Source organism: Podarcis bocagei (assembly GCF_964188305.1).
Source record: "Podarcis bocagei genome assembly, chromosome: W".
Classification (NCBI taxonomy): domain Eukaryota; kingdom Metazoa; phylum Chordata; class Lepidosauria; order Squamata; family Lacertidae; genus Podarcis; species Podarcis bocagei.
Window position 1 is genome coordinate 69,788,527 of NC_138131.1, and position 11,324 is coordinate 69,799,850.

The 11,324-nt window shown below is 44.2% G+C and overlaps 1 protein-coding gene across 1 annotated transcript; it reads right to left on the bottom strand.

Annotated features, from left to right (window-relative positions):
- Nucleotides 1-5,589: 5,589 nt before the first annotated feature.
- LOC308578039 (UDP-N-acetylglucosamine--peptide N-acetylglucosaminyltransferase 110 kDa subunit-like) lies at nucleotides 5,590-8,070 on the bottom strand. Its single transcript, XM_081178328.1, has 2 exons — nucleotides 7,890-8,070; nucleotides 5,590-5,792 (listed from the first exon to the last, which is right to left on the bottom strand). Exons 1-2 carry the CDS (start codon nucleotides 8,034-8,036, stop codon nucleotides 5,601-5,603), a joined length of 339 nt encoding a protein of 112 aa, XP_081034454.1. The 5' UTR covers nucleotides 8,037-8,070; the 3' UTR covers nucleotides 5,590-5,600.
- Nucleotides 8,071-11,324: the final 3,254 nt, after the last annotated feature.

Here is an 11,324-nt window from a genome sequence, read left to right on the forward strand (position 1 = left end):
AAAACCTCAACATTCTAGCATTCATCAAGTTTATAATAGTCCTTAAGATAGCTTTTAAATTTTCTCCATTCTTCTTCCGCCGTCTCTTTTCCCTGATCACGGATTCTGCCTGTCATCTCAGCCAATGTCATATAGTCCATCACCTTCATCTGCCATTCTTCCAGAGTGGGTAGATCTTGTGTCTTCCAATACTTTGCGATGAGTATTCTTGCTGCTGTTGTAGCATACATAAAGAAAGTTCTATCCCTCTTTGACACCAATTGGCCGACAATGCCCAAGAGAAAGGCCTCTGGTTTTTTAGGGAAAGTACATTTAAGTACCTTTTTCATTTCATTATAAATCATTTCCCAGAAGGCCTTAATCTTCGGGCATGTCCACCAAAGGTGATAGAAGGTACCTTCAGTCTCTTTACATTTCCAACACTTATTATCAGGCAAATGATAAATTTTTGCCAGCTTGACTGGGGTCATGTACCACCTGTAAACCATTTTCATAATGTTTTCCTTTAAGGATATGAGTTTCTTCACTGCTTTAGCTTCCACTGGAGACACCCATCTGGGGGTTTTGTTTTCCAACAGATCTTTATATCTTATCCAAACATTAAACAATGCTTTTCTGACAATATGATTTTTAAAGGCCCTATGCAGCTTAATTTTATCATACCATAGATATGCGTGCCAACCAAATGCATTATTAAAACCTTCCAAATCCAAAATGTCTGTGTTCTCGAGGAGCATCCACTCTTTCAGCCAGCAAAACGCTGCTGCCTCATAGTACAATTTTAAGTCCGGCAGGGCAAAACCCCCTCTTTCTTTAGCATCTGTCAATATTTTAAATTTGATTCTGGGCTTTTTGCCCTGCCAGACAAATTTCGAGATATCTTTCTGCCACCTCTTAAAACATTCCATCTTGTCAAGAATCTGCAAGGTTTGAAACAAGAATAACATTCTAGGCAATACATTCATCTTAATCACTGCAATTCGGCCTAACATTGACAATTTCAAATTTGACCATATTTCTAGATCTTTTTTAATTTCTGACCAACATTTTTCATAGTTATCCTTATACAAATTCAAATTTTTAGATGTCAAATAAACCCCTAGGTATTTCACCTTCTTGACCACCGTCAACCCTGTCTCCTCTTGGAATTTCTCCTTCTCCATATCTGTTAAATTTTTTCCTAAAACTTTAGTTTTTTGTTTATTCAACTTAAATCCGGCTACCCGGCCAAACTGATGGATTATTTCTAGCACCTTTTTCGTACTAGTGTTTGGCTCTTGCAAAGTCAATACTAGGTCATCTGCAAATGCTCTTAACTTGTAATGTTTAGCTCCGACCTGTACACCTTTGACCTGCTGGTCATTTCTAATCATATTCAGCAACACCTCCAGAACCAAAATAAAAAGCAATGGGGAAATTGGGCACCCCTGTCGTGTTCCTTTTTCTATCTTAAGTTCCTCAGTTATTACATTATTTACAATCAACTTAGCTTTTTGTTCAGAATATATTGCACCCATACCATTCTCAAAACCTTGGCCTACCCCCATCCCATGAAGATTCTTTGTCATAAAACTCCAAGAAATATTGTCAAAGGCTTTCTCCGCGTCCACAAAAATCAATACTGCTTTAGTATTTATATTCACCTCTAACTTTTCCAAAATGTCTATTATATTCCTTACATTGTCTGCTAGGTGTCTTTTTGGGAGAAAGCCTGCTTGGTTCTTATGAATCTTTTCCATCAACACTTTTTTAAATCTTTTTGCCAAAATGTCTGCAAAAATTTTGTAATCCACATTAAGTAGTGATATTGGGCGGTAGTTCTTCAATTGAGTCTTTTCAGTCTCTGTCTTTGGTATGAGTGAAATATACGCTTCTTTCCACGATTCAGGTGCCTTTTTTCCCTCTAGAATCTCATTACAGACTTCTTTTAATGGTTGAATCAACCACTCCTTCAAAGATTTGTAGTATCTGGAAGTCAGTCCATCTGGTCCTGGAGATTTGCCCAGTTGCATATTCTGAATGGCAGCCTCTATCTCTTGTTCTGTTATTCTCTGATTCAGATCCATCTTACTTTGATGAGAGATTTTTTGTAATCCATATTTGTCAAGGAATTTATCTATATCTTCTTCATTTTGCGGTCCTTGAGTCCCTTTTTTAAAGTAGCTCAAAAAGCAATTTCTAATTTCATTAGGTTTAGATATGTTCTTTCCATCCACTTCTAGGCTTGTAACTGTATTTAGTTTCTGCCTTTTCTTCAATTGCCATGCCAGGAGTTTGCCACATTTATCTGCCGATTCAAATGTCTTTTGTTTCATTTGCTTTATCTTCCATTCAATCTCTTGGTTCATCAATTCCATATATTGTGCTTGATATAACTTAATCTCTCTTAAAATCTCCTGGGACTTTGGTTTTACTCTTAATTTTTTCTCTCCTTCCTTTATCTTTTCCAAAATCTTTTCCTTTTTCTCATTCTGTTTCTTCCTCTTTATTGAGTTTTGTTGAATCAAAAAACCTCGCATCACAGCTTTGCTTGCGTCCCAGATCACTCTTTTTTCCACATCGGCCCTTAAATTTATTTCAAAATAGTCCTTTAAAGTTTTTTGGGCCTTCATGAGGATCTCCTTATCTCGAAAGAGGGTGTCATTCATTCTCCATCTAAATTGACCAGTTGTTGTAAGTTTCATTTCCATCTTCACAGCGTTATGGTCGGAGCAAGTTTTTGGGCAGATTTCTACCTTCTTAATCTTTGGAGCCATCCCACTAGTAATCCAGATTTGGTCGATTCTGGTCCAGGTCGTCATTGCTTGGGAGAAAAAGGTTCCCTCTCTCTCAAGAGGGTTCCTTGTTCTCCATATGTCTATTAAGTCCATATTTTCCGTCATTTCAAAAAAAGTCTTAGGAAGTCTCCCTTCCTTGGTAACTGTCAGTCTTTGTGCCTTGTCCATGTTAGTGGAGACCACACCGTTCATGTCTCCCATAATTATCATATTATAATCCAGATAGTCCGTCAAAGTTTCATGAAGTTTCTTGAAGAATTCAGCTTTACCTTCATTTGGTGCATAAATTCCAACTATCAAAAAATTTTCTCCTTGTACTTGTATCTCAACTGCCAAATATCTCCCTTGTTCATCTTTAAACATCATTTTTGGAGCCCATTTCTCTTTTACATAGATCACAACTCCTCTTTTTTTGACTTTGTCTGATGAGATAAATTCTTGTCCTAGTCTTTTGTTTATAAGTAATCTCCTGTGAGCTCTGGTTATATGGGTTTCTTGTAGGCATATCAAATCCAGTTGTTCTCTGTTCAGAATATGAAAAACTTGTCGTCTCCTCAAAGGCATATTGAGCCCATTACAATTCCAACTAAGGAATTGCAGAGCCATCTTGTTATTTTTCTGACACTCCTCCAACAGCTCCAAGTTGTTGCTCTTCCTCTGATGGTGGTGGAATGTGTCCAAACGAAAGATTCAAAATGTCTATTGCTCTCCTCTGTTCTGCAATTGGGTCCACAGTTCCCTTCTGTAGGTCCTCTCGGTTTCTTTCCAAAAATTTCTCTTTGTCTTGTATAGTCTTTATTTTCACCTTCTTCCCCTTGTAATCGAAAGACAATCCCTGTGGAAATTCCCACCTAAAGAGGATGGTATTCTTCTTTAACAAAAAAACCAGATCCTTATAGAAGGTTCTCAGATCCAAGATATATTTTGGGATGTCTTTAAAAATCTGTACAGCTGAATTTCCAATTTGCAAGGCCTTTCCAAAATGTAGTCTTAATATTTTGTCTCTTTCTTCCTTGGATCTAAGGGTAATCAAACAATCCCTCGGGGTCTTTCTGTTCTGTTTTTTACCCAGTCTAAACGCTGTTGTGATTTTAAATTCGTCTTCCTCCAAATCTTCCCAGCAGTCAGCAAACTCTTGTGTTAAAAACTCCATGAGATTGTCACCTTCGTTCTCTGGAATTAATCTCAATTTCAAATTTCTCTCTTTTCTCTGTAATTCCCACAAAGCCAGAGTTGCGTCATGCTCGTGCACCTTTTTGGCAATCGGTTCTAAGTTCTCTTGAGTCTCTCCAGCAATAGCTCTAGCTTCTTCCGCAATTTTACGTGTTGCAGAATTTTCCTGGACCAATTTGTTTATAGATTCTGTGTTCAGATCTAATCTTGCTGATAACTCTGTTAATTTTTGTGTATTTTCTGAGCTCTGCTTTGTTAGAGTCTCCAGGGATTGGTTTATCTTAAGTAAAGCTTGTGTCACAGCATCCATGGAGACAGCTGTCACTTTTTCTTGTCCTGTTATTCCTGTAGGTCCTGTAGGGGTTGCGCCTGTAATCGAGCCTCTCTTCTTTTGTTGCTGTTGCTGTTGCTGGTGCTGTTGTTGTTGTCTAGTCTTAGCTCTTGTGGCTATCTCTTCTAGTGGACCACTCATGTCCCAAGGTCGTTTCCCACGGGAACCGTTTCCGGATGGAAAATTCCACTGTCTTGAGCTATATCGGCCTTTACTTTACCCTCTAGGGGGAGCAAATCAAAATGTCCAGATACAGAGACAAAGAAAATGTCCAAATACAAAAAGAAAGAAAGAAAGTTTAAAACAAGTATATCAGGAGGCTTGTAAATATAAATTGCAGCAGTTTTCCAGTAGATACTGTCTCAGCCTACTCTGGTATACTGTAGCAAAAGAATCCAGGAACTTTGTATCACAATGTAACCTTCACAGGGAAAAGTCAGTTCAGTGCCCTATTGTCTTATTTAGCAGTCCGTTTCAGGTTATTGAGGCAGCAGAAATTTTTTTCTTTTAAATAGATCATGCAGTTACTAATGTCTCTTTTGCCTCCCCTCTGCCCTGCTAGCTAGAGGGGAGATCTAAAGTCCAAATGTCAGATTTAATTAATCAAAGGCAATGTCTCTTGCGGATGCAGCTTTAAAGTTTCGTTGCTTTCACTTTCATGCAGTCGGGGGAAGGCAGACTTCCTTAATTTTCACCTCCCCGTTTTCAGCCAAATTTCCAGACTTTAGTTTCAAATAGACGTTCAGTCTTACTCACGGGTTTTTTCAGTCCGAAATTTACAGGAAGGAATCGGCGCTCTCCGCTAATAGCGACGCGGCTTCACCCTGCGGGCTGGGTAGCGATTCTCAGCACCGCGCTCCCCCGATGTCGTTCCGGAGCCTTTAAAAAGGCTCTTTCTGCGGTAAAGGGGGGGCGCTCCTGGTGCCCACCGAATCTCCTCGTTCACAGGCTTCCGCGCCTGTGATTTTAGGGGTCCCCCGCTTGCCGTAGCGGGTCAGACCCGAACTCGCAGAGCAGTCCTCCTCCGGAGCTCGGAAAGAGGACCGCCATTAGCGCTGGCGCCGACCGGAAGTCACCCAGGGTCCTGATCTCTTGTGGCAGAGAGTTCCACCAGGCCGGGGCCAAGGCTGAAAAGGCCCTGGCCCTGGTCGAGGCCAGCCTAATCTCCCTGAAGCCCAGGACCTCTAACATTTTTTTATTTGCAGACTGTTAGATCCTCCGTGGAGAGGCGGTCCTAGGCTGTATTCATTCGTTTGGCCCAACGTGGGGCTCGTACCCATGACCCCAAGATTCAGAGTCTCAGCGCTCTGCCGCCTGAGCTACTCACACAGCTGCCCTCTTGTGCACCTCACCTCAAATTTGTCCGAATTGTGCATGCCTGGGATTGACTGCATGAGATGGGAGGTGGGGTGGTTCCCAAAGTCAGAGCTCAGGTAGCCAACGCGGAGCCGGCCCTCACTGCCTTTCAGGTCCTTGGGGTGCTCGTAAGGCGGCTTGTGGAGCACGTTGATCTAGCAAGGGGATTCAAGAAAGCCGGGTTACGGAAATGACATGGGGGTGGGGGACATGAGGCCACATCTTTGAAGTTGTTCCAATGTTACAAATATACATACCTTTGACTTGACAGCCCAAGAAAGACATGCAGAAAATCTATGCTTTAACCGACTCTCCTCATTCCGCCATTTGAACGAATTTGGGCTCCACCTCCCTCCATGAGCCAAGAAGCAGGAAGTCATGTAGGCAGCAGGAACAGGGCATCCCGCCAGAATTCCCCAAGCCTGAGAGCACATACACGGCACCCCACCGAGGGAGGGACCAAGGGGGCAACCATAGACATCTGCCAAGGCAGTTTAGCAAGGCAGGTGTTCTGAATGCCCATCTCCAGACAAGTCCAGTGGGAAAGGACGTGTCAAGAGTTTTATTGTTCTTTCAGTGATGGAGATTTAAGGGGTCTGATAAAGGGACCTCATAGTGAATGCATAACCCTTGTATACCCCTCCTCATTTGTGATGTGCTAGTGATGTAGTGATGATGTATCAACGATGCTGCTTGAAGTGTATTCTGGGGGGAAGAAGGAAGTTATAAAAGTTGACATTGCCCCATGCTCGGGGTTCTTACTCCTGGGCAGACCTGTGGTGCAACAGTAAGAATCATGGTCTACTGACCACTGTTTTGCTCCAAATTACCGGGCTGGGACTTCCTCCTTTTACTGACAGCATGGACCCATGGGGGACAAGTGCCCCGGTGAGCTAGGCTGTCAAGGAGTCACTCACCCTGGAATTTTTTCGCTTAACAGCCATTGGCGCCAATACAGAGCAGGCTTCCTAAACCTTGGCCCTCCAGCTGTTTTCAAACTACAGTGCCCATCATCCCTGACCACTAGACCTGCTAGCTAGGGACCATGGAGCTGTAGGCCAAAAGCATCAGGAGGGCCAAGGTTGAGGAAGCCTGATAGAGAGCTCTACCTCTCTTTCAAATCAGAGCCGGCAAAGGCGGTGGAGTTCCTGCGCGGGTGCCTCGAGGCGGTTGGAGGGTGGATGGCAGCTAACTGGTTGAGGTTGAATCCTGACAAGACTGAAGTTCTGTGGTGTGTGGGTGGGTGGGGGGGACTCCCTGGTCCTGAACGGGGCAACTGTGCCCCTGAAGGACCAGCTGCACAGTCTGGGGGTCATTTTGGACCCATGGAGGCACAGGTCTGTTCTGTGTCCAGGGCAGCTCTATCTGGGATGCAGGATAAGACCCTCCCTGCCCACGGACTCTCTTGCCAGAGTGGCGCATGCTCTTGTTATCTCCAGCTTTGACGACTGCAATGCGCTCTATGTGGGGCTACCTTACTGCAATTAATCCAGAATGTGGTAGCCAGACTGGGGGCTGTGAACAGCCGCAGAGACCACATAACACCAGTCTTGAAAGACCTGCATTGACTCCCAGTACGTTTCCGGGCACAATTCAAAGTGTTGGTGCTGACCTTGAAAGCCCTAAACAGCCCAGCAGATGAAACTTTCCTCTGGTTGTCAATATTAAGAGGATGCCAGCAAGATCAAGCCTTTCTGTAAAATAAAGGATTTAAATCCAGTCTGACTGAGACCACATACCACCGGTCCCAAGAGATCTGCTTTGGCTCCCAGTACGTTTCCAAGCACAATTCATAGTGTCGGTGCTGACCTTGAAAGCCCTCAATGGCCTCGGCCCAGTAGACCTGAAGGAGCATCTCCACCCCGGACACCGGGGTCCCTCTCCCGAGGGCCTTCTGGCGCTTCCCTCCCTGCAAGAAGCCAAGTTACAGGGAAGCAGGCAGAGGGCCTTCTCGTGGTGACGGCCGCCCTGTGGAACGCCCTTCCATCAGATGTCAAAGAAATAAGCAATTATCTCACTTTTAAAAGACATCTGAAGGCAGCCCTGTTTAGGGAAGTTTTTAAATATTTAATGCTGTCTTGTGTTTTTAATATTTGGTTGGCAGCCACCCAGAGTGGCTGAGGATACCCAGACAGATGGGCAGGGTAGAAATAATAAATTATTATATATTATTATATATCCAAAGCCAACATGAAAGCATTCAAACTCTGACGGAACGGAGCGGCGCACACCTCTTCACAGCATAGACCCACCTTGTCCAGGCAAAGGTTCCCATGTCTCTCGGCAATAGCCTTTCGGAAGCCGTGAGACAGTGGATACAGCATGCTGTGATGGGGGTGCACCGAAGGGAGCCGGTTCTTCTCCAGCTGGTCAGCCACAATACTGACAAGCTTCTTCATTCTCTCGTCGTAATCGGTCCAATCACAGACGATCTGAAAGGGGGCAAAGAAAACCAGGGTTCTAGATTCAGGTAGGTAGCCGTATTGGTCTGATGAAGTCAAAATATATATAAAAATTGTCCAGTAGTGCCTTAGAGACCAACAAAGTTTGTTCTTGGTATAAGCCAGGCACCCCAAGCCTTCGGCCCTCCAGATGTTTTAGACTACAATTCCCATCATCCCCGACCACTGGTCCTGTTAGCTAGGGATCATGGGAGTTGTAGGCCAAAACATCGGGGGGGGGGCGCAGGTTGGGGATGCCTGATATAAGCTTTTGTGTGCATGCACACTTCTTCAGATACACTGAAGCGGAAGTCCCCAGACCCTGATATACAGAGGGAGAAGTCCCCAGACCCTGCTATATAAGAGTAAGGAGAAGCCCCCAGACCCTGATATATAGTGGGAGGGTGAGTTGGGGTTTTTCTCCGAAGGGTAGTATGTGATAGGAATTTTATGGTTTTAGATATATAGTAATGTTCATAACTGCACATACATAGATCAGTACAAGAAGGCCGACCTGGAACCATTTTGATTCCTAAACTGACCAAATCCTTTCTCTGCAAGGTTAAAAATGGAAAAGCCTCCCCATTGTCTCTTCCTTTAATCTGTGTTTGAATAAGGTGTGAGCCTGTGACCTGGCCCAGGAAATAAGTATTTTAGCATTACAAAGGAATGGCCAGGCTCCCCAGAAAATCCAATCAAGTAACCTGCTAGACAGGAGATAAACAAGGAGAAGAGAAAAACAACATTTAAATTTCTGTGATGTAGGTGGGATGTATCTGAGGGGTGGTCTTAGGTTACACCCCTTCTGTGATGTATGCATAATGTTTCTGGGGGTGGTCCTGATCTAGAGAAGGGGAATTTCAAAAGTCTTTATAAGGCCTCGCAGGCCATTGTTCTGGGTCCTCTTCCTCTCCTGCGTGTGAGGGGGGTACCCTGTTGCAACAGATCAATAAAGATCAAGCTTACTAGCTGCTTTGCTTCTCAATATTCTCTGGTTGGCCTCTGTTATTTTCTCCTACCAATAGGGAACCTATGTAAGGACTCTATATGGGCTCTTGGATACCCCATAAGGGAAAAGGGCATATTTTTATTTACAACAGATGGCGACCACGCACGAAGGGACTTTTGGTTACCCGGATTCTGGAAACGAGGAAGGACTGGTTATCCAGCGTGCACCAGGCAGTTTGCCAGGAGGAATAACCAGTCTTCCATCGGTCCCAGGGTCTGGCAATAACTGGAGTTTCAGCGGGGCTAACCAGAGGAAGCAAATCTTGATCAGGCCGGCCTTAAAAAAACCAGTCAAGAGATCCCGGGATCACCAGGACAGCGCTTGCGAAGTGAGTATGAGTAGGAAAAATGGGTAGTGGGGTGGGATTCTGCAAACCACAGCAAACCTATACTTCTCAAATCCTTACTTCTTTCCTCACTTTAACTCTTGAAAAATTGCCTTCTCCTCCTTTCTGTCCCCTCGATCTCAACACCAGCCTTAGCCCTTCGGAGTATGCCCAGGCAAGGGTTGTGTGTGACTTCTTTCACTTAATTCTTTATGCCGACCTATTCCTTCGGAGTTTTGCCCAGAAAGGTCGTGCAATTTCTTCTGCACTGAAAACTATAATTCCCAAGACTATAACTCCCAGCGCAGCCGCACCTCTGCCATGGCAATCTTTGTTAGAAATGACCTGTGAACAGAGAACGCAAGGGCGCTGAATTCCTTTCCATCTTTCATATTCCAGAGTCTCAATCTGGCATTGCAAGTGTGCAAGCGTTCAGTAGGGACTCTGAGTTAGATTGTAAAAGGCAGGGAGGTTGCTGTGAGTTGTAGAATAGAGATTTGTCCAGGTATCCCCAGGTTTTTTCCCTTGGATCCCCAAGTTTTCCCCTCGGAGATTTGTCCAGGTATCCCCAAGTTTTCCCTTGGATCCCCAAGTTTTCCCCTCGGAGATTTGTCCAGGTTTCCCCAAGTTTTCCCCTCGGATCCCCAGGTTTTCCCCTCGGAGATTTGTCCAGGTATCCCCAGGTTTTTTCTCTTGGATCCCCAAGTTTTCCCCTCGGAGATTTGTCCAGGTATCCCCAAGTTTTCCCCTCGGATCCCCAGGTTTTTCCCCTCGGAGATTTGTCCAGGTATCCCCAGGTTTTTTCCCTTGGATCCCCAAGTTTTCCCCTCGGAGATTTGTCCAGGTTTCCCCAAGTTTTCCCCTCGGATCCCCAGGTTTTCCCCCTCGGAGATTTGTCCAGGTATCCCCAGGTTTTTCCCATCGGAGATTTGTCCAGGTATCCCCAAGTTTTTTTGTCCAGGTTTCCCCTTTTCCGGACCCTTCGGAGTTTTGCCCAGGTCCAAAACCCTTTTAATTGAAAATGGGTGCACCTCAGTCAAAAGAAAAATAGTCCCCAGACCCCTGGCGTGAAAGAAGCCCAGTTGGTGCTTACTTCCCGCCTGGACTCTGACAGTCCCCTTCAATTTGTGTTTAAGAAACGTTTTTCCTGTGTTTAAATTGTACTTAGGTAACATCCAGCAGCTGCTTATCTTAAATGTGCCATCTAAAATAAGAATGCAAGCTTGCTCCAAATTCTAAATCTAAGGAAGCCATGTTGAACCTTATCAGTCTTAAAAACAAGACAAAATGGAGAATGGAGTGTGCAAATGTTTATTTGAGAGAGGCTCTAAAAGAGTTTTCCTCCCAAGTGGTAAAATCCTGTATACGTGCTACTTGTGTTCTGAAAGGAGGATTACCCCACCTCCTTTCTCTAGTTTCAGTGGGGAGGGTGATTTTAAGTCTAATGGTAAATGTTGTGTTGTAACTTTTGAGTTTGTGAGTACATCTGTGTTCCAGTCTAAGTTAACCTAATGTTTCTAGTTAACCTAATGTTTCTGCTGCAAAAGCCTAGTTGAGCCAACTGCTCTCTCAAGCTAAAATGCAGTGTATGTATTTCATTAAGCATATGCCTATGAAAGTATGGTGTTCCTTCTAAGAAAAATATCTGAGTCCAGTTTTAACTTTGATCTGGTTGGACAGAAGAGTTATTGTAAGGCTCCTGATATCAGTCTCAATAAGATGTCCTGGCCTTTTTTCTTAGAAAATGCCCCCCCCCCTTGTTTCATTCTCTCTTTCAGGTTTTTTCCTTCTCCTTCTTATTCTGTGCCAGGTGTTGTAAATAAAAATATGCCCTTTTCCCTTATGGGGTATCCAAGAGCCCATATAGAGTCCTTACATAGGTTCCCTATTGGTAGGAGAAAATAACAGAGGC

Excerpts from the sequence above, each read along its gene's own strand:
- LOC308578039 (XM_081178328.1), bottom strand. The coding sequence starts at position 8,036 with ATGAAGAAGCTTGTCAGTATTGTGGCTGACCAGCTGGAGAAGAACCGG. Across the intron at positions 5,793-7,889 it reads GGAACCTTTGCCTGGACAAG|ATCAACGTGCTCCACAAGCC; the intron begins GTGGGTCTATGC and ends TCCCCTTGCTAG.